Consider the following 24,439-nt stretch of genomic DNA (forward strand, 5'->3'; position numbering starts at 1 on the left):
AAAGCTGTGTATCAAGCTGAACTGATCTTGGAAACAGAAATGGGTACCGTACATCATTCCACACTGCTTCAACTCATTGCCAGGGTTCATTAGTTGTAGTGTCTGGCAAATAGGAGCATGCCAGTTCCTTGCCAATCCATGACCATATTTTTTCTCTGGGTAAGAAATCTGTTGAATGTGCTGGCCAGAGCAACAGTCTAATATCCTCTGTGTAGAGGTAGGCCAGACAGCATGTGGAACATGTGACCGTGTTGAAAGGTAATGTCATGAGACCTTGAAGATGGGGAATACACACTGCCCTTAAGACTTATGAAATATATCACCTACTGTCCCAATTATATGAACTGGAGAAGACTGTGTTTTGTACCCGGTGATACCCCATACCATCACATCTGTGCTGGGCCTATATGATGATGACAGATGCAGTCTGGCAATGTTCATTGTCCTCAGAGGCTCCACGCATGTATCGTGATGCTGTATAGGGAACTGGGATTGGTCAGAAAAGACAGTATGGTGCCACTCCTGCATTGGCACATCTCTCTGTTGCTGCAGAAAATGTATTTATGTATCCTCAGTATTCAATACGCAGTATGTCCAGGAAAGGAGTCCCTGATTTCAGAATTAAATATCTCAAAAACTACGCTCTATAGATGAGTACAACACAGGAATATTTATGAATTTTATGCAGGAGTTCCGCAATACTTTGTTAAACTTCTGTCAGTTGGTGTTGTACACTGTGCAGCTCATGCAATATCAGCATGCATAATTAAGCTCATACTCTGTAAACAGTCTTTGCAGCCAATAGCCTGCTGACAAGGACTGCACTGCCCCCAGAGCAACCTCTGCAAGAAGTGAATATAAGCACCTGTCCTGCCAGCCTCAGCTGGACGTTAGTGAAAAGTATTCACAGAGTAGTAGCATGGCCTAGCAGAGAGTGCTATGAGAACAGTTAGTAGTGATCCACAAACTGTGTGACAGACTTGTCTGAACATTGCATATATCACAGGACTCTGATTTGTATTGCCTGTCGCCCATCGCTTGCAACACTAGTTCTAAATTCAAAGTTAAGTATTGTCAATCTGCTTTATTGAAATAAAACTACTAATGTTATTTGTTTTTAATTGTTAGTGTTGTGTCTAGACAAGACAGCCTAGACACAATGAGAGGAAGCCGAGAGGCATGCGCTTAAACTCACGCAGGCTGGCGTGAGGTCTGAAACAGGATACGTAATGAATGCTATAAAGAAAAGTACGTAGCTTCTGGAATACTTAACTTTAATCCACATTTGTAGAACATCGCTCTTGATGATACATTAATAGAATCTCAATATCAATTGAATACGGTGCCTTGCTAGGTCGTAGCAAATGTAGCTGAAGGCTATGCTAACTATCGTCTCGGCAAATGAGAGCGTAGTTGTCAGTGAACCATTGCTATGAACGTCGGCTGTACAACTGGGGCGAGTCCAGTACGTCTCTCTAGACCTGCTGTGTGGTGGCGCTCGGTCTGCTATCACTGACAGTGGCGACACGCGGGTCCGGCGTATACTAATGGACCGCGGCCGATTTAAAGGCTACCACCTAGCAAGTGTGGTGTCTGGCGGTGACACCACAGTTATACAGCATTCCAAGAATGCAGCATCCCTGAGGCACCCTATATGAGATAAATGGGCAAGGCCCCACATTAAGCTTCTTTCATGTTTCAGTTATGAACTGATTGTTCTGAGCTGTGGTGCACTGTTTATAGGCACTACATGTTGCATATACAGTGCCATCTGTTAGCAACTTTCCAAATTAATCCAAACTTTCTGTATAAAATTCTTACTGCTTTCACAATAAACGTACTGTTTGTTGCACTAGTCTATCAATCTTAGTTTTCAAGATATCAAATCAGGGACTCATTTGCCGGACACCTTGTACCTCTAGAGAAATTGATTGTCCTCACCATTATTCAATATTTGCACCTCACAGGCAGTGTCATCATTTTTTTATCGCCCTGAATCTAATGAAAGTGCTGCAGAAAAATGAAATTTATTCTGTTGCCTCAGTGAGGCCTGAAATTATGAAATGGAGATGTAAGTTGGTGAGCGGTGAATTTTAACAAGCCAGCATGTGATGTGATTTCCCAATGCTACATCTCATGTCTGTACTAGGACTGCTGTCATATTGTGGATGAACAACACATGTGACTATTCTCACATCAAACATCCTAATGACAATGCAACAATCTCTATAAAACAATGTTTGGTACTAATTTTATGGTGAACTTTCTGCCTGCTGTTGACAGACACAGTGAGATCATGGACGGTATTGACAAATTCAGTTGATTATAAGATCTCTGTTCAATCAGTCAGCATTCCCACAAATGGTGACATTGGATTTTTTGCTACTTTCTTGTCTTGTCAAATGTTGATGCTTTTATGTTTTGTACCTTATAATTAGAAAATATCAAGATCAACAGAGTTTTTGGCAGTGACTCACAAGACAGTGGACGTTCGTTTTTAAAACAGAAAAGGAGGCCACTAAGATTTCTGGGAACAAAGAAAGCAGTACTAGAGGACATGTGACTTGTCAAATTAGGAAATCATGCGCTAATTTTCAAACAAACATATAGACTTTGCTGTTTGTGTTCAATGAAAGTGAGAGAGAACAAGCTTTGTGTATGCTGTTGACACAGAATACCTTTTGGCTTTTAATTGTATTGTCATAAAGTTCATGGAAAATGTTTTTTTTTCCATTGTGATTTGAAAAAGAGGAAACAAATATTTGAAAATGGAAAAATTGTTTTCTGATCCCATTTTTATGAAGATAAAAATTTTAAATGTTTTTTTTTTTTTTGGATGGAAAAATTGGCAATCCTTCCTGATTTGTTTTGATTTTATGATTTGTGCACAAGATATTCTGTTGTTCTCATGGTCACACAACAAAACTTCCATAGCAAGTGCTGGACATCAAAATGGAACAGTATCGGTACGGTCTTGCAGAGCTTGTGGGATTTCATCTTGTTAATGGGAAAGTTCAAGGCAGTGCTCTTGTACACTGAAAAGCTTTACAGGGAATGATTTCCCAACAGACATCTCCTAACAAGACAAGTGTTCCCATCTATAGATCGGCAGTCACAGTGGACTGATTTGTTAACATCATGGAAAGAAGGACCTAGAAACATTAGGTTCACACTTGCACCTAGTTTCAGTAACAAAATTGTGAAACAGTTTACAAAGAATCCTATCACAAATACCATGCTATTGCACATGCATGGGAGCATCCAAGAGTAGTGTGTGGTAGATGCTTCATGAGTGTGGTAGGTGCTCCATGAGTAACAATTTCACATATTTCATACAAGATGACTCTGTGATTTGAGAAAAGCAGAATTGAACCTATGAGTCCAGTGTTGCCAGTGGTTATCTCAGCACCTTGTTACTCAACCAGATTTCCTCCACTTCTTGCATTTATAGACATTGCCTCACTCATTCACAATAGTCTTTTCAATGGCAGGAATAATTGTGTGTGATCATCAGAGCTTATGCTATAGCTTGTGGTGCATCACCAAGTGCAGTTTTCTGTAAATGTTGGGATTGGCTTTATAAATAACCATCTCATTTGTATGCAGCTCCTGCCTTGCTACTTGAACAGCTACTTGCACTATCACTTCCTGCAAAATCTTTTACCTCAGTTGAAAGATGTGCCCATAGTTCTTTGTGCAAATACATCTTGCAATATGATGGAGCACCACCTACTATCAGTGCATGAGCATCTCAGTGCTACATTTACTTAGTGTTGAATTGGAAGAGGAAGCCCTATATCCTGGCCACAGGATCACCTGACACTGATTCTTGTGACTAGTCCATCTGGAGAACTCAAAAGAAATTTGTTTATAAGACTTCACAGGATACAGATGTGGCTTAGTTGACAGGATTGTAGCTATTTGTCATATGCTCATGTTAGGTGTGAAGGTAGGTGGTTCCCACCTGCGTGAACAGATTTTGTGAGCTGTACAATTTTTGTTATGAACAATACAAGTAATTTACACTTCATTATGTACTACAGCAATGTGCAAGTAATTGTAAAATATGTGTGCAAATAAGAGATGAAAATAGTATCATGGAAGCAAATTCAAAAGTTATCAGTCTAATTAATACTGATAATGTAAGCATAAATGATTTGAAAAAATGATCAGCAATACTGGCTGATGGAGGATCAGGAAATGTAGGATATGTACATCATAGAAATTTGATTATTATCATTATGCATTACTTCATGACATCAATGTCAAAAAACATTCCCAAGATTGTGTATATTATGAAATTTGCTTCCCAGATCCCAATTTTCTTGTCTAAGAATGTTTACCCACACATCCTCTATACACTTTTAATTGTTACTCACTTTCACTGAATCATATTTTTATTGGAACCTACATGATATACATGTTATGGTCGCATACATGCCAAATAAATCTCCAGTGAGAATAAACACAGTTACCACAAACCATGACCACTTGGAATCTAGCTTGCACTGTTTGTTCATGAGGTCCAGAAGGCAGTACAATGCAGATCTTCGGCTGATGATGTATTTTCCAAAGCCCTCAGTACAGGTCTGCATTGTCACGTAGTAAATAAAATAGGAGAATGTGGAATATCCAAAAAAATACGTCATTGGAGTCAAGGCTGACAGTAAACAGAACTCAGTATGTCATACTTAATGAGGTGACATTGTCAGGAGTGAAGGTATTGTCTGGTATGACGTAATGCAGTAAGAATGAAGTGTAGAGACACTTGCAGATTATCACCAACTGGTGCAAAGAGTGAGATGTAACCTTAAATATAAATAAAAATAATTTAATGCACATAAACAGACATAACACATCAATACCGTTTGATTAAATCATAGCCAGTCAGTCACTTGTATCAGATACAACCTGTAAATATACAGAAGTTTCTGGTCCATAACAATCTATAGTGGTGTGTTCACATATGTCTAGATTTGGGGAAGGCTGGTGCCAGACTATCCTTAGAAAGTGTAGCTCAAAGGTGAAGGAGATATGCTGGCTTGTGGGCAAATTCTTTCCATTTCCAAATCAGTTTCTTTTAATAAGAAAAAAAAACTCTACCATCTGGTGAGCAGTATGTATGAGACAGGTGAAATACCCTCAGACTTCAAGAAGAATATAGTAATTCCAATCCCAAAGAAAGCAGGTGTTGTCAGGTGTGAAAATATCCAAACTATCAGTTTAATAAGTGATGGATGCAAGATACTAACACGAATTCTTTACAGACAAATGGAAAAACTGGTAGAAGCTGACCTCAGGAAAGATCAGTTTGGATTCCGTAGAAATGTTGGAACACGTGAGGCAGTACTGATCCTATGAATTATCTTAGAAGATTGATTAAGGAAAGGCAAACCCACATTTCTAACATTTGTAGACTTAGAGAAAGCTTTTGACAATGTTGACTGCAATATTCTCTTTCAAATTCTGAGAGTGGCAGGGTTAAAATACAGGGAGCGAAAGGCTATTTACAATTTGTATAGAAACCAGATGTCAGTTACAAGAGTCAAGAGGCGTGAAAGGGAAGCAGTGGTTGGGAAGGGAGTGAGACAGGGTTGTAGCCTCTCCCCGATGTTATTCAATCTGTATATTGAGCAAGCAGTGAAGGAAACAAAAGAAAATTTTGGAGTGGGAATAAAAATCCATGGAGAAGGAATAAATACTTTGAGGTTTGCCGATGACATTGTAATTCTGTCAGAGACAGTAAAGGACCTGGAAGAGCAACTGAACCAAATGGACAGTGTGTTGAAAGGAGGATATAAAATGAACACCAACAAAAGCAAAACGAGGATAATGGAATGTAGTCAAATTAAATCAGGTGATGCTGAGGGAATTAGATTAGGAAATGAGACACTTAATGTAGGTTGAGTCCCATAGTGCTCAGAGCCATTTGAACTTAATGTAGAGCCCAATAATTTGTTAACACTGAGTATAGATTTAAGTGTCAGGAAGTCATTTCTGAAAGTATGTGTATGGAGTGTAGCCATGTATGGTAGTGAAACATGGAAGATAAATAGTTAAGGCAAGAAGAGAATAGAAGCTATCGAAATGTGGTGCTACAGAAGAATGCTGAAGATTAGATGGGCAGATCACATAACTAATCAGGAGGTACTTAACAGAATATGGGAGAAGAGGAATTTGTGGCACAATTTGACTAGAAGAAGGGATCGATTGGTAGGACATGTTCTGAGGCATCAAGGGATCACCAATTTAGTATTAGAGTGTAGTGTGGAGGGTAAAAATCATAGAGGGTGATCATGAGATGAATACACTAAGCAGATTCAGCAGCATGTAGGTTGCAGTAGTTATTTGGAGACAAAGAAGCTTGCGCAGGATAGAATAGCATGGAGAGCTGCATCAAAACAGTCTCTGGACTGAAGACCACAACAACAACAACAACAACAACAACAAGAGAATCAGTCATCCTTGGAGTATTGTTGCCATGGTATTCCATCCAAAGACTGGTTCGATGCTGCTCTCCATGATAGTCTAACCTTGGCAAGCCTCTTCGTCTCCAAGTAACTATTGCAACCTACATCAATTTGGACCTGTTTCCTGTGTTCATCCTTTGTCTCCCCCTACAATTCTTATTCTCCATGCCTCCCACCAATACATTACCCAGAGTTACTTGATGCCTCAGAATGTGTCCTATTGACCAATCCCTTCCTGTAGTTAAGTTGTGCCACAAATTTCTTTTCTCCCCAGTTCACTTCAGCACCATCTCATTAGTCAAGCAATCTATCCATCTGATCTAAAGCATTCTTCTATAGCACCACATTTCAAAAGCCTCTATCTCTTCTTGAACTGCTTATCATTCACATTTCACCTCCATTCATTCCAGACAAATTCCTTCAGAAAAGACTTCCTAACACTTAAATTTATATTCTAACTTAACAGATTCCTCTTTTTCAGAAATGCTTTTCTTGCTACTGCCAGTTTGCATTTTATATCTTCCTTACTTTGGCCACCATGTGTTAACTGTTGCCCAAATAACAATACTCGTCTTGCGGCATAGCGGGTTCAGATTGTGGCGTAAGATGATTGATCACTTACCTTCGGCATACTGTTCCGACAAAAGTTCCACCTACCTCAGTACGGCGTCAGATCACCAGCCCATTTTCCTGCATACATAGGTACTGTTCAGACGATGTTAAAAGCAGTGTCGAAGAAAAACACCATCAATACTTACATTTACAAAGTCAGCGTAAACTCTGGTAGCAAGCTGTCCTGTAATATCCTATAAAAAATTTCGGGTGGAGGGTGATTGCTTCATTTCTTTAGAAAAATGGTAAAACTCTGCAACGAGTTCTTTTATTTCTTTAGGTTCAAAATTAAACACTTGTCATCAGCCCAAATTCAATTAATGAATAATATCACTGTCCTCAGCTCACAGTTCATCCAACCCAGTGCACACACAAGGCAGCCAGAAATGTACTAAGTCCGACCCGAATTATTACGTGATTTACAGTCATATACAGTATATGGGTTTAACATTCAGTCCCTTTCAGTGGATTTCTAATCAAGAAATTGCTCGCCAAATATTCCATAAACTAATGTGAAACATGCCACGTGGAATTTTTACTAAGGCCAAAAGCTCACACATGGTTCTCTTTCCAACAAAACAATCCAAAAACTTCCAAACTTCACAAAACTGTCTGTAAATGCAACCGCTATTACGGCCACACAATTTGGACATGAGAAGCCAATTATTTCTTCATTTTACACATAATAAAGACAGAAGCATTCAACATGACCTGCACATCCGATAGCTGACTAGCGACTGACCCACTGCCATTCCTTCCATGGCCTATAACTACTTGCAGTGTGCTGGAAATGCTTAACTCTGGTTGTTGTTCAAAATGACCAGTCAGTCAAAACAATCCTTTGAGTTCTTTTTTGAGCTAAAACTGTCTTACACCAGTCAACATTTGCAGATGCATTTACGTCACTTCATCATGCAAATATTAATAAAATGTTTAACAAAACCAAACGAAAAGCAAACTAATCTTGAAATAACTTTAGAAAACTATTACCCTGCAAATGGCTACTCTGGCTGCCTTCTTACAAAAGCAAATACTCTTGGACATACGTCATCAGCACGGTGGGGAAATTGCTTGCTTTCTTGCTTGCTTAACACTTTCTCATAACATAGTTACGTAATGCTGTACATCATATAATATTGAATCTTTACATGTATCTCACATACACATTCTCACTCACTCTCATTTACTTACACAACAGCATATTAACTGAATAATAATCTTTCCTGAATTTTATATTACGAAAAATGAAAAGTATTTAACTTTTTTTTAATTATGAAAATCTATATAAATTCTTCTGCCATTTTATGAAGTTGAGTAATGATTCCAAATGATAATAAAAGACAAACTGTTATCAATCCTAACTAACTTTATGCTTCCAAGTGTCAGTTTGGGGTGTTTTGGTAATATTTTCTAAATCTGAAAGTATGCCAGCTAGAAAGCTGAGATTTTTTACACAATCTTCTTTTTAATAACAAAGGGCAGTATACTGACTTTGAACAAGATTTAATAATATTTAATACTGTTTATTTAGATTCTTAGGGGCTCGAATATTCTGTCGCTCGAATTGACACAGGTACCGCTTCCCACGGCTAAGCTAGCGACAGGTGCGAATGAGTCATGCAAAGATACAAGTTGCTGTTTCTATCACCACCAACAGCTCCAAAGCTACGAGCCATACTGCAAAGTAGTGCAATAAATGCTATTGCGTACTGACTCTCGATGCTACAGTCTACTACTTTTAGTGTCTCATTTCCTAATCTAATTCCCTCAGCATGGTCTGATTTATTTCGACTGCATTCAATTACCTCTGTTTTTGATGTACATCTTGTAATCTCTTCTCAAGACACTATCTATTCTGTTCAAGTGCTCCTTAGAGTCCTTAAGTGTCCGAATTTCAGTGTCATCAGCAAACTGCAAAGTTTTTATTTGTTCTCCTTGAACTTTATTTCCTTTTCAAGTTTCTCATTGGCTTCCTTTACAGCTTGCTCGATGCATAGATTGAATAACATCAGTGATAGGCTACAAACCTCTGATGCTCACACAAAAAAGTATATGATGGCATAGTGTTCTAGTTTATCATATTAAATGAAATGAACACAACACAACTACTTAAAAAGGTAATACAGGCAACTCTGTTTCACAGAACAACACACGTTGAGCTGACCAACAATTTGATGTGCAGTTGTATTTATTTCAAAGGTAATTCCTTTTGCATTTCTGGGTAAATAGTTTTCCGCAGCCAGCTCTCTGAAAAAATTCCACTTTGTCTTGTAAGGTAATGTTTTTGTGTTACAGGGTTTGACTTTCCCAGCGATGCATGTTATGATCTCTCACTGGGCTCCACCTCATGACCGTGCTGTCCTTACTGCCATCATATATGCAGGTATGTAACATACTACCAGATGTTATCACAAACTAATAAGAAAAGTGAGAACACTATTTTGTGCACCACAAGCATCTCCAGATTAACTGACTACATAATTTACAGTTTTGTGCACTAAAGATATTTCAAAAGGAACTGACTTCTTAATTTGCAGTTTTCATACCATTTGCATGGAGTAAATAAATCATAGTGTAATTCCATTCTTATGTTTTTCACATTTATTATGGTAATTACTTTTCTCCTCCACATATACAGGAGTTGGACATAATATATGGAAACACAGTGAGAAATGAATAATTGAACATAAATGCAGATGCTAGCCAAGCCTATAGGTTGCACTGTTGTATTTGACCCGAATGGCACCTGTGCAGTGTCCTTAATACACTGTGTGTGCTAGTTGTGGTCAGAACAACAATTTTCTGTGTAGTTGTGAGTGCATCATGTCAGAACTAATTGAACTCAAACATGGGCACATTGTTAGTGCTCATATGGTAGGTGCTTCTTTAACCAAAGTAGCCCAAGTGTTTGGTGTTTCAAGAGGTACTGCATCGAAGATTTATAACATGTACAGGGAAAGTAGAAAAACATCATCTACTAAGTCACAAGGAATGTGACAAAAAATAAGGGGACAACAGCTGTAAAAGTCACTGCAGAGCTGAATGAACAGTACCACTTCTACTACTGAATTAGCAATACACTGATAATGTTACTCGTGTGAAAGCATTTGAAGATGATCATGACTGTATGTAATGGACAAGGTATGGAACTAATTTTGCGACTCTTGGAATATTTCTATTAAAAGGAAGCAGTAGCAAAACAAGTGGGGATTGAACCAAGAGTCTAATAGTAAAAAAAAGTAAGTTGCACTAAAGTAAAAGGCAACAGCTGCCAGCCTAATTAAGCAAATTTGAACTGAGTCCTAGCACTGTTCATAAAGAAAGTAACTATTTGTATTTGCTTTGCCTGATATTGAAATACAGTTTTTGCTTATAGGACAGGTGGCAGTAGTACACTTTAGCAAGCAGTATACTAGAGGTTTGGTATGAACAACTCAGAAAGAGTATTAAACTGTCTTGGCAACAACTGGCACTCAGTAACACTTATTATCTGTATAACAGTTAATTATCATTACAGATAAATGATTACATAGGGCAGCATATCTGATGTTACCTCAGTTCCAATGTGATTGTGCACCTGCAGTCTCACCTGGAGATGGTGGCCAGTTGAACCATCGAAATATTGTGTTGTCAGGACAATAAAATCCGGCTGTGTGCCCATGAAGAGCATCAACACTTTAGATCTTTCTTTGGCACTTATAATTTAGTTAAACTATAACTATTCTTCTACGAAAAACATGCGAGAGTACTTCAGAAACAAGAGTCAAAGAAAGCTGCTACTCCACAAGTGTTATTAAATGCTGTTACAGAAATCAAATTTTTTTCAGTTCAATAAAATAGGATACTTAGAAATATCGCAGCACTTGGTCCCTGTCTAGGTAAATGACTTAAGGATAAAATATGGGTGCTCAATGCAAAGTTTAAAGAACACAACTTGTTATTGGATAAGGAACCACATAACTAGTCTATGAAAATTTACAGTACTTAACTGACTGAGATGAAGGTGGTGGCTGTGGCGATTTCCTGTGGCTACTCAAAAAGGCAGCAAAAGTATCCATGACTGTTTCTGTATAGCAAGCTCTGAAAATTTTCCTATTAGTGTTTGATTTTCATAGTATAGAGCTAACCAATATAGGCCATGAATAATGAGCCAAATTTCTTTCACATCTGAGGCTATATTAAGTAATCTTGCTGCTCTTCTTGCCTCGTTCAGCACACAAGATGCGAACACTTTGCATGCTAGCCACCAATTAACTTGTGCCACAAAGGAACCTTGCAGTTTGATCACCAAACCCACCTTCTCTCTCCCCACCATTGTGGGTCTCATTTAGGAGGGATGTCCCTCCAGCCGTTATTACAAATGTACTTTCCTTATGCATGAACCATTCTACAAGAATAGTTTTAACATTCCCATACTTTTACAGAAATTTACTTCTGAAGTTACATACATACATTAATTATAGTAACATAAATTATTAACTAGATGTTAACTAGGTGTTGTATCAAAGCACATGGTTAAACAGAAGTCACATTTAATAACAATATAAGGAAAAGATAGTTTGCTACTTACCCTAAAGATAACATGTTGAGTTGCAGACAGGCACAACAGAAAGGCACATACACATTGGCTTTTGGCGAAAGCTTTCTTCAGAAAAGGAAACACACATCTACATAAACACAAGCAAGCACACCTCACACATACGAGCACCATCTCTGGTGGCTCGGCCCGGAATGCAGCCGTCATGTAAAATGGAAGCAGCAATCTGGCAGAGGCCGGGAAGGGGTAGCAGGTTACAGATGGTGGAAGAGAAGAGCACTGTCTGGCAGAGTGTGCAGGTGCTAGACAGCCAATAGGTGCAGTGTCAGGAGGAAGTGCGGCTGAGAAGAGGGGAGAAGGGAGTGGGGAATGGGGAGCAAACAAGGAGGGGAGCAGAGAAGGGGAAAGATGAGCAGGCACATTGGCAGAGGAGGTCAGGAGACAACAATAAAGAGGAGGTGATAGGACAGAGGAGGTGCAAACTGTTGGGTGGAGGGTGTGGGGACAGTAGGTTATCATAGGTTGAGGCTGGGAATAGTTCAGGAGCAGAGAATGTGTTGTAAGATTAGTTCCCATCTGCACAGTTCAGAAAAGGTGGTTGTTGAGGGGAGGATACAGATGGCTTGGTTAGTGAAGCAACCATTGAAATCAAGCATGTTATGTTCAGCTGTATGTGGTTACATGGGGCTGTGAACTTTGCTCTTAGCTACAGTTTGGCAATGGTCATTCATCCTAAAGTGGTGTTTCATCTCCCAGGAAGCCTCAACAACATCCTAGACCATCCCTATGAACAGTAAGTCTCCCCTGAACCACAGTTCTGGGTGACTTTCCCAAAATCTACCCCTTTTCGTAGAACTCTTCAGTCCTTTTTCTTCACTCATCTTCCTTCCCCTTCAACCCATCTGCCTTAAGAAAGAGCCACTGGCTCCAAAAGCTTGCCAATTACAACAGTCTTTTATGTGTGTGTTCTGCTGCCACTTGGTGAGTAGATTTTTGATCTATCCCATTAAATAACATTGATGTTGGCATTATAAGTTGCATAACCTGGCAGTTGCAGTGCAAGCTGGATTCCAACACCAGTCATCAGTGATGCAAATTCCTATAACAGGAAAATGTGGTGCCAAAGCCATAAAACCTTGACTACAGAGCAATGGAAGAAAGTCATTTGGTCAGATATGTATTGTTTCATATTGTTTCCAACTTCTGGCCGAGTTTGTGTCCCAAGAGTGAAATATGGCGGGGGTTCAGCGGTGCTTTGGACAGCTATAATGTAATATTTCATGAGCCCAATAGTTACTCTGCAAGGTCACATTACTGCCAGTGATGATGTGACTGTTTTGGCTGATCAGGTCCATTCGATGATATGATGTTTGTTCCTCAGTGGGGATTCTGTGTTCCAAAACCACAAGATTTCTGTTTGTACACATCTTACATCATCCAGGATTGGTTTTGTGAACAAAAGGATGAATTGTCACATTTCTGTGAGCATCACAGTCACCATTTATAAATATTATTAAACCTTTGTGGTCTACTTTGGAAGGAAGGTTGCATAATCGCTATCTGCCGCTATGATCATTACTTGAACCTGGCAGCTATGATCATTACTTGAACCTGGCACTGTTTTTCAGATAAAATGGTGTAAGATTCCCTTGAAAACTGTACAATACCTTTATTTATCCATATGACTGGAATATTTTTGTTTATCCTTATGACTGGAAGCTTTTTTATATGCCAATGGTTTTCCTACAGCGTAGTGGGCCTGGTAATGTGTTATATTTGTGGTGTTTCCATATTTTTGTCCACACTCTGTGTGTAATACGAAATTACGTTTTGTTCCCATATTTCTGTTTAAAACTGCACAGTTGAGTCATAACAGGCTGTATTTACTTGTTAGGCATACTTCCTTATCGCTGCCTGTATTTTGTGTACAATGAGAGTTCTGTTGCAAACTTATGTAACGCAACAAAATTTTATTCTAACTATTTAAAATCTGTTTTGTATTTGTCACCTTAATGCCACCAAGAAGATAAACATTAACATAAATTAACATGTTAGAGTATTGCAATACCTTTATTTATCCATATGACTGGAATATTTTTGTTTATCCTTATGACTGGAAGCTTTTTTATATGCCAATGGTTTTCCTACAGTGTAGTAGGCCTGGTAATGTGTTGTATTTGTGGTGTTTCCATATTTTTGTCCACTCTCTGTGTGTAATACGAAATTACGTTTTGTTCCCATATTTCTGTTTAAAACTGCACAGTTGAGTCATAACAGACTGTATTTACTTGTTAGGCATACTTCCTTATCGCTGCCTGTATTTTGTGTACAATGAGAGTTCTGTTGTAAACTTATGTAACGCAACAAAATTTTATTCTAACTATTTAAAATCTGTTTTGTATTTTCAGCTCTTTTGTTGTGTTATTAGCCTAAGAAAAACATTCATAAATTTGTCACCTTAATGCCACCAAGAAGATAAACATTAACATAAATTCACAAGTTAGAGTATTTTTACTGTGCTTTGTGTGGAAACAATTGGACTGCTAGTACACATGGAAGTTATATCAAATTAGTGTAATATTTCAACAATGTAGGAAAAGACAGATTGCTACTTAACTGTAAAGAAGACATGTTAAATTGCAGACACGTGCAATTAAAAGACACTTACATATTTCTGCTGATCAGTATTTATCCCTAAATTATAACGATGCATAGTGTTTTGAATTGCAGTGCTTGTGAAAAATTCTTTTAGTCTGTACCCATCACTGATTACTATAGCCAAGATATATATTATTAACATAAAGAAAGAGGGTGAAAGCAATATTAAACTATTTTTGTCATTTAATTTGTGATGATAGGGAGCTTGTTATTTCCAAATATTATGTAGTAATATGTTATTGTTCCTTCAGGACTAACACAAATGACTGGACCTGTTTCATATCATAACTGTGAAAATTGCCATGTGCACCCATTAATGTGCAGGGTGTGGCAGAACTGACTAAGCAGTTTTAAGGAGCAATAAAAAGTAAATCTGGATGTATAGAGAAAAAATGTTTTTATTTTATAAATTAGTACAATATACCATTTTACATACACTTAGTTTTGAAAATAATGTCCTCAAGATGGCGACCATTAGCATCAACACATTGTTGTAGACGATCCCTGAAGTTTCGAGCAGCTGTTGCACGCATATTGCGGGGTATGGCATTCCTTCATCAGTAATCCGCTCTTTTAACTATGGTGGGATGTGAGGGCGCCTTTTGGAAACCGTTCCTTCAAATATCCTCAAAGAAAGTAATCACAAATGCTCAAATCTGGTGATGGCACAGGCCACTCATCATCATCCCTCAAAGAGACGAGGTGTCCCGGAAACATTTCTCTCAAAACATCAAGTGAAATTCGAGCTGTGTGAGCAGTGGCTCCATCCTGTTGGAACCACAAGTCCCCCAGTCCATGTTCTTCAACAATCTTGTCCATTCTGGGTTGCAGAAAATTTTGCAACATTGAAACATAATGTATGGAACTCACTGTCACGGTCACTCCTTCCTCCTCGAAAAAGTAAGGGCCTACCATGCCAAATTGTGATATGACACACCTCACTGTCACTTTAGGAGAATGTTGGAGTCTTTCATGAATAATTTGAATAATTTGCAGGTTATTTTCAGCCCAGTACCGAAAGTTTTCCTTATTCATGCAACACCTAAGTTGAAAATGTGCCTCATCACTACCAAAGAAAGCTGCATTCGGAGGAATCTGAGCAAGCATTTCCTTACACAGATTTTGATGGTTGGCATAGCCTGCTGGGCATAATTATTGAACAATCATTATTTTGAAAGGATGGAACTTCAAATCTCATTGCAGAATCCTTCTCAAACTGCGGTCTGAAATCCCCAATGCAACAGCATGTTGTCGAGCAGAACATTGTGGCAATTGTTGAACTGCTATTCTCACCCGCTGCACATTTTCTGGTGTTCTGATAGATCTGCGTTGGCCATGTGTATCTATTCTTAGTGTGCTACCAGTTTCCTCCAATTGCTGAACCCAAGACCGAATTGTGTTTGCATTAGGAATGACATTGTTGCGTGGAATCTTGAACTGTCACCGAAAAGCTCATTGTGTAGTGATCACAGGTCTGTTGTTTTCATAATAAGTGCAAACAGCAAAACCAGACCATGTTGGCTTCTGAAATGGGGTCAACGACTGAACAAAGGCAGACCACGTGCAACTGCTATCCCCACCACGGCACCGGCGGTAATCGATAGAAACTGCTTAGTCGGTTCCGCTGCACCTTCACATGTCTTGTGGCTATCTGGATGATGTTTATGTGAAAATACTGAGATGTAGATTGTGGACTAACGTCAACATTTCTGATAGACAATCATAAGAACTCAGAACATGACAGTAAGTATAAGGCATAGTATGAAGACTCTCATGGTCAGTGTCCATTTGAATAAAATCCTTTTGGGTATTTGATCACCTAATTTTGAACCATAAAAATAACTATAAAACCAATATTTTAATTAATTTTACAATGATTTTCTTCAGGATGATCAAACTGCTGGGTTCTGGATGTGATCTCTCATACATACCATCCTTTTTCGATTGTCATGTGACACTGGACATCACAATCCTGGAATTTAATTGGGCAATTCAAAGTGAAGACATCTGAGGAGGGATGGTTGTACAAAAGTCTGTTTCCTGTGCTGCCCTGGTAGATGATGGGCACACAATGGCAGCTTGTACCCAGAGCTAGCAAGACATTGATGCCATGTAGTATTCTCTTGTGGTCACTTATTTCTGCTGTTGAATCTTGGTCTTGAGGAGTTGCTGTCTGCTGAACATACATGTCCCTCTGGAGTGGGGTCACTGGCAGTTGGACCGTTGGCAATATGTAACCAAGGTCCATGTTCAATTGCCTCCATTTTTCTACTGTTGCATCTGTGTCTGGTGAGGAAGAGCTTCTGAAAACTGATAGACTGTTACAGTTCAAAAGATAGTGTTCAGCTGTTGCAGATTTCCTGTGTCCTAAAGATCATTCTCCATTATGTGAGTGTTAATCTGTTCCCCGATTTGACCAACATAGACATTGCTGCATTCAGATCGAAGTTGGTGAACGCCTGCAGTGTGGAGAGCATCTACGGAATGCTTCATGGACTTTAGTAGATCCCCTCTCATTACATGAGGGGCATCAGTAATCTTGTAGACAAGACAATAAAATGGAGATGAATTAAATGACTATTTTGGAGTGGCTACAAGATCTGAGGTCTTCCTATCTGTCTCAACTATCCACTTTATAATAGTGAACTAACATTACTATTACTGTACTTTTCCATGTTGTGTGATTAAAATATTAGACTTTACATGCCTGACAAGCTACTGTTCATTTTAACTCATAGTATTAACATTTACAGGGTCTCATTTAATCAGGCTAAGTCATACATAATTTACTCTACAGCTGAACTATCTAATAAAGTTTAGAAAGGAGCTAATTCCTATTCATAATTATTTGAGTTTCCATCTTTTCAGAAACAAATGCAGTGTCGCTCTTATACTGCTCTTATTTTACCATCCAAAAGGTGCCTGGACTGAGTTTGTACCTAATGCATAAACCTTTTTTCTTCCCCTTATATCATAACCTTTATTGAGAACAATGGACATATAGTATTAATGTAATTAGGAATGGTATTCATTTGTATCAGTTTTACAAAGAGGTTGTGTCCAGCATCAACATATTATACAACTTTTAATTTCACTATGTTATTCTACTCATAATAAACAATGAAGTCCATTATTATTATTATTATAAAAGAAAATAGTGACATTAATTAATTTTAATTAAAACTGACACAAGCACAGGTAGGAGTAAATAATGCTGGTATCAAAATCATTGATTTTCCCTTAGCAATCTAAAACACCAAGCATAAAATAACAAAGTAAATTTGGATACAAGTTGGAAAAGTGTGTTCTAGTCAGCACCATTCTATTTAATAGAAAAGTTAATATTTAAAAATTTTTAACTTATATAGTGAAAAATAACTACACACTTTTGTGTAATTAACCTAAATATCTTGTTATGTGAACTCGACACGAAATGATCAGAACGCAACCATACTGAAATATTCCTTCCATCTACTCTCCGGCTTCTGTGATATAATGAGAAGGCACACTCGCAACCTTAGCCAGAATCCACATATTCTTATAGAAGTGTAGCATGCAAGATCAATGACGCGACAAGCTGTTTCCATGGATATAATTGGAAATGTTTTTGGTGGACCTGGATTAATTGCCTACTGTGGCACACTATCCAGTCATATTAAATAAGGGTTGCGAGCCTTGTTTTGGCCTGCAAGACAGGTGTAAATTCGACAAGTCAAACATTATGTAATTATTTTCAGATAAGATTCCTATATGTGACCGCTGGATTGGAAATGTTCACTGCTAACAGTTCAATAAATCACCTCATACTGCCTATTGTCAACTGCCATTGATAATTACTGAGTTCAGTGTCAACAGGGAAAGGTTACTCATGAACATCCCTCTCAGATTTTCAGGGATATGGATGAAGTTTACTAGCATCAGATAACTCTAGCCAAGTCTGTCACTTCTTTCTCTAACCACCAATTCCAGCTAGCAAATATCTTGATGTTTGCTCAGAATCCTTATTTTACTATAAAAGTGCACACGTAAAACTTCTCACCACTCACAGTTACTCCTCACCATTTGCAAAGAGCAAAAGGAAAATGCCTAAGCAGAAATCACAGTCCACACACAGGAATGCCCTTCGGAGTTCTCTCAGTCTTACATATTGAACTCAGTCACTTGGTTGATCGAGAAAGATCACCTACTGCCAGTTTCCGATATACACGATAAAGACACAATCTCTGTCTCAGAAGGCACACCATTTCTACACTTCATGAGGCCCGAGGGCCAACTTTTCTTATTTTGTGATCACCCTATCATTTTACAAAATTTTTAAAACATTGGCCTTTCTGCCAGTCAGAAACCAACAGCGAAAAGTATGCATTGTTATTGGCCACTCCCCTGTTACTGCTTACTGCACACCTGAAAAGTGCTTCCCTCAACAGAACATTAAGAACCCTTTCTGCAAAGTTCATCTTTGGAAATTTCTCTCCCTGTAAAGCCAACTGTTTAGAAGGATTAGGGAAAATCCAGCTGATTCTCTTCAAGCTGAACAAAACCCTCTTCCTCCCATTCACTGGAAATTGGCCAAGCCAACTTTCAACTACAGTGCTGAAAATGGACTAGAAATGATTTGTTTCAGTATACAGAAGCAGATTAATTAAATAGCCAGAATATTCTCTTTTTCCACATTAGTAATGATATGAATGATCTACAAAAAAATACAACTAGCTTAACAACTAATTCTTCTTGTTCAGATGATTATTGAAACTTATTTATCATTTTTGTAGAAGAAATTTCCATCTCATCATTCACAGTTAAGAAAAACAACCATTTTCATCAGTTTTCTCACAGGAAGTGTACTTGATAGTTGTCAATTGGCCTTATTTGCAAGGAATCTTCTTCTTCATTTGACTCCTTTCAATGAAGTTTGTGTTGCTGTTGTGGCTTTTCAGTTGGCCAATAGTACACAGCAATATTCTGTTGACACAAGTGGTTAATTTAAGTAAGTTGTGGGACAGTATAACGAGTTTTGTGGGCACACATTCCCGTAAGAAAACCACAAGGTTTTAAAGTGAATCACAGTGTTCCATTTCTTGTTTATGTTCCTGTGTATTGCTCAGTGCATCCAGTATAAGATCATCTTTAAACACACTACTGTTAATTTTACAAGTCTAATCAGTGATTTGTCTTTTTAACATTTTAGCTTTGTTTACTTCTGTTGCAGGTACAGCACTGGGTACTGTGATATCCTTCCCCTTATCTGGAGTCATTGCTGGCTATTTAGGTTGGGAATGGGTCTTCTATATTATGGGAGCTCTAGCTTCAATCTGGCTTGTACTCTGGATCTGCCTCATAAAAGACACTCCTGAACAACAGTACTTCATCACTGAGGAGGAGAGGAATATGATAATGGATACAACTGGTGACAGGGTACACCATTCAGTAAGTTTTGCTATACCATGTTTTCAGATTTTTTGTAGTGCATGACATTACCAGGCTGCCAATGTCATTCACATGCTACTCACAAATTACGATAAAGTTTAACTGAAGTTTGTTCTATAATTAACACAACAGAGAAATAATAGACAATAATGAAGACCTCCCTCAAAGAAGGTTGTATATAACATTTTTGGCAAAGTTGTGTTTCCACTGGAATAAAGTGGTACATCATATGAGACATGCAACCATAGCTACAGGTATCTTTTTTCTGTCAACAAGTTGAGCTATTTGTTGTTGTAATGTTGACCATCCTGGAAGAACATAGTAAATTAGTGAAAATGATGGGTGTTGCTAATGTAAGTTTCTTTCCAAAGGATATTGTGTCATTAAATTTTAGCATAGAAAGGAAAATGGATCCACCAAATTGGAACCAGACTGGCAAGAAAAGTATGAGGAGCTGTAGAAAATCTTACATTTCTGTAGTTGGTAAAGACATGCCTGGAAAAAAAGAACTATATTAAAAGTGTTACATGCAAAAATGTTGTTTATTTATTTACATATTTATTTATTTATTCATCTTTTTATTCCTGTTTAGATATATATTGGATACATCAGTGTACATTTACAATTACAGGTACAAGGTAAATTACATTTTGAGCACATCTATTATTATTTACAATAGACTTATACCCATATGTAAAATAATTAATGAAAACACAGGCAGTATAAAAATTTCAATATTAGTTTAATTTGATACATGTAAGCAACCAGTTTCAATTTCTATTCGGGAGGACGACGGTTCAATCCCGTCTCCGGCCATCCTGATTTAGGTTTTCCGTGATTTCCCTAAATCGCTTCAGGCAAATGCCGGGATGGTTCCTTTGGAAGGGCACGGCCGATTTCCTTCCCCATCCTTCCCTCACCCGAGCTTGCGCTCCGTCTCTAATGACCTCGTTGTCGACGGGACGTTAAACACTAATCTCCTCCTCCTCCTCCTTTCTATTGCAATGGATGAGACATAAGAAAAATTTTTATGTTTACTCTTCACTGATACAGTGTATTTAGCAGTTCTCAAGATATTATTTTCTAATTCTTTTGGACTGGTCTAAAAATATTTCTTAACACTGTACAAACATGCTGTTTTTAAGTACTCTCTTAGTTTTATTTTGGACACTGGTAGTGCTGTTATACTTTTTAAACTGCTTGGTAATCTGTTGTATAATAAGTAGACTGCTCTAGTGTGGTCTTTATCAGCCAGTTGTTGTCAGATACTGTTGATGTGACAGTCATCTTTTACATTTATTCTGTAATTGTATAATTCACTGTTTAGCATTGGTGTACAATTTAATTTGAGGTACATGATAGTTTCAAATATATACATAATGTAAGTAATAATTTTGTATTCTTTGAATTTGAGTTTACAGGACTTGCTTGGTGATAGCCTTCCAGTACATCTGATTTTATTTTCCTTTTTTTAGCAGTCTGTTCATATGCACATTTTCTGCCCTACCCAACATTATTATACAGTATGATAAATCTGGAATGGAATATGTAGGAATTTGGTTTTCCACCTGCTAGCATAGTTAGAAATACCATACAAGCAGATTGCTGAAGACTGAGCATGTGCTATGGAAAGATGAAAACCGAAATAAATGCATTGACATGCAAACAGTATTTATTGAATAAGATATATCTACCACAGGGGTTATATAACAAATTAACATGGAGGCATGCCACCAACAATGTTGCCGAGAGTTATGCAAAATCTAGGGAAAGACACATGTACAATGGTCATGTCACTGTGTGCTGACCTGTAACAAAATACCATTAACAGACTGAAATTAAGGCCCAATTACAGGTTCACATTTGCAGAGCAGAGAACAAAACCGGTGCATTGCATGAGACCTCTCTCCATGATTTGCAACTGCACGCTGAAAACACTATGTACAATATTACTCTCTGAGTGTTTTAAGTGGGTCATATCTACATGAATTTATATTCCCACAAAGGAAAGGGGTGCAATGTTCAATAATAACTACATCAGACTGTGAATGAATGTAACTATAAGTTCATGCAAAGCGTTAATACAATGACATTACTTCATGTGCTAATAGGCACATGCACTTGGGTAGGTGACTTGTTGAGAGCCTGTGAGGCCTCTCAAACACACTCGCATGGGCATGCAATCTGTACTGTTTGGTGAGATTTGGAGGAGGGGGGCGGTCATCCTTACTAATGTTAATGTAGTGGTAATCAAGAAGCAGTTCATGGAATAACTGTCTAGGAAAGGGCACTTTGGGTGCCCAATTACAACTAAGAAGGGTAGGCTGACTGTTCTTGCTGACTATAGAAGTAGCCTACAATGCTCGCACTGTGTGGTCACATGAGGCCAACTTTCCAGTACATGGTCTACTGGCTGCTCGTTCACATATCTAGCAGCACTGTGTGGCAAGCTGTTAAGTTATCTGTCACATGATTAAACATTACATATCACTCAGTGGTGACATTCAGAGTCACTTGCTCAGTGTCTACAAGAAGAGTGTCAGCCTTGGGGATAACATTCCAGCCACACGTTTTGCCAAGGAAAACCCACATATCACAAAGAAGCAGCTGGAGAAAGTCCATGCTAGTAGGGTGTTAGCTATGAATATAACTCTGGGTATGTGCAGATGCATCTTCTGCTGCTAGGAGAAATGAGTGGCAGGCATGAACATTTGGGTGCGCATTGCCACACACAGTACATCTAACAGTGATCTACACTCATGCTCACAAATTAAGGATAATTGCAGAATGTGGTGCTACACAACGTGGCACTACAAAAAATTGGTGCTAATATCATAGGCACATAGGAAACACACGCAACACACATCTGTAAGTCCACGGTATTGGTGATAAGTTGAGAAAACCATCCTGAAACACATGTGCTACAAAATGCCACTGTTTCCTGCACCTGTACCCCGACATCAAATGGGATATGATCACCATGCACACGTACACAGGCCGCACAATGGGTTGGCATACTCTGAATCAGGTGGTCGAGCAGCTTCTGGGGTGTAGCCTCACATTCTTGCAACAGTGCCTGTCGGAGCTCCTGAAGTGTTTTAGGGGTTTGAAGATGTGCAGCGATACGTCGACTGAGAGCAACCCAGATGTGCTCAATGGGGTTTAGGTCTGGAGAAGAGGCAGGTCACTCCATTCGCCTGATATCTTCTGTTTCAAGGTATTCCTCCATGATGGCAGCTCGGTGGGGCCATGCGTTATCATCCATCAGGAGGAAGGTGAGACCCACTGCACCCCTGGAAAGGTGGACATACTGGTGCAAAATGACGTTCCAATACACCTGACCTGTTACAGTTCCTCTGTCAAAGGCATGCAGGGGTGTACGTGCACCAATCATAATCCCACCCCACATCATCAAACCATGACCTCCATACAGTTCCCTTTCAAGGACATTAAGGGGTTGCTATCTGGTTCCTGGTTTACACCAGATGAAAACCTGGCTAGAATCACTGTTCAGACTATACCTGGACTCGTCCGTGAACATAACCTGGGACCACTGTTCCAGTGACCATGTACTGTGTTCTTGACACCAGGCTTTACGGGGTCTCCTGTGACGAGGGGTCAGTGGAATGCACCTTGCAGGTTGCCAGGTGAATAAACCATGTCTTTTCAGTCATCTGTAGATTGTGTGTCTGGAGACAACTGTTCCAGTGGCTGCGGTAAGGTCCCGAGCAAGGCTACCTGCAGTACTCCGTGGCCATCTGCGGGCACTGATGGTGAGATATTGGTCTTCTTGTGGTGTTGTACACTGTGGATGTCCCGTACTGTAGTGCCTGGACACATATCCTGTCTGCTGGAATCATTGCCATAATCTTGAGATCACACTTGGTTGCATACTGTGTTCGACCAGCCTCCAGTCACCCTAGCATTCTACCCCTCATAACATCATCAATATGTGTTCTTTGAGCCATTTTCAACACACAGTCACCGTTAGCACGTCTGAAAATGTCTGCACACTCACTCGCTGCACCGTATTCTGACAGGCACCAACACACCTGTACATATGTGGACTGCTGCCAGCACCACCGTGCGATGACCACAGGTCAAATGCACTGCATGGTCATACCCCAAGGTGATTTAAACCCGCAAACTGCCCACCAGAGCATTATTTCACCATGTAACAGCATTATCCTTAATTTATGAGCATGAGTGTACATAAACAGTGTGGAACATTTTATTTATCAAAAATACTTTGCTACTTATGTTTGAGCTGATCTTTTCCATATTATTTTACTAGATCATAAGTCTGTCTATTGTTAATCTCAGGAACTTGTAACTGTCAACTTCTGTTAGTAATGTGCCTAAAAATCTTATATTTAGTTCCACTTCATTTGTTGTTCACTTTGCAAGTATTTCCATGTAAGTTGTTTTCTTTTGATTTACAAATATTTTGTTTTCATTTAAATATCCATTTGCCCTTTCTATGTCCATGATAGTTCTTGTTTCTATATCATTTATTGAGCTACTGCTTATAATGAGGGATTTATCATCTGCATACACCATTACATTTTCTTTTACTGATGCTGACATGCGTACCATTATAACATAAGAATTGTATATAGAATAATTTGTTTAGTTTGGCCATTGATTTGGGAAAACAACAAATGGACAATGATACTTTTAGACAACTATCTTGTTTTGAAAGGACATGTTGTAACAATAGGGCAAAAATTTGTTG

General features: G+C 38.6%; 1 protein-coding gene across 2 annotated transcripts in view; it reads left to right on the forward strand.

Moving 5' to 3' along the window:
• Nucleotides 1–24,439, forward strand: part of LOC124594694 (sialin) — a 302,311-nt gene that overhangs the window by 203,297 nt on the left and 74,575 nt on the right. For both annotated transcript variants that reach the window (XM_047133061.1, XM_047133060.1), the window contains 2 exons: nucleotides 9,378–9,465; nucleotides 19,487–19,704. In XM_047133061.1, the coding sequence (XP_046989017.1) occupies nucleotides 9,378–9,465; nucleotides 19,487–19,704 (306 nt within the window). The remainder of the gene's footprint in view (nucleotides 1–9,377; nucleotides 9,466–19,486; nucleotides 19,705–24,439) is intronic.

This window comes from Schistocerca americana, chromosome 2 (assembly GCF_021461395.2).
Source record: "Schistocerca americana isolate TAMUIC-IGC-003095 chromosome 2, iqSchAmer2.1, whole genome shotgun sequence".
NCBI classification, from domain to species: domain Eukaryota; kingdom Metazoa; phylum Arthropoda; class Insecta; order Orthoptera; family Acrididae; genus Schistocerca; species Schistocerca americana.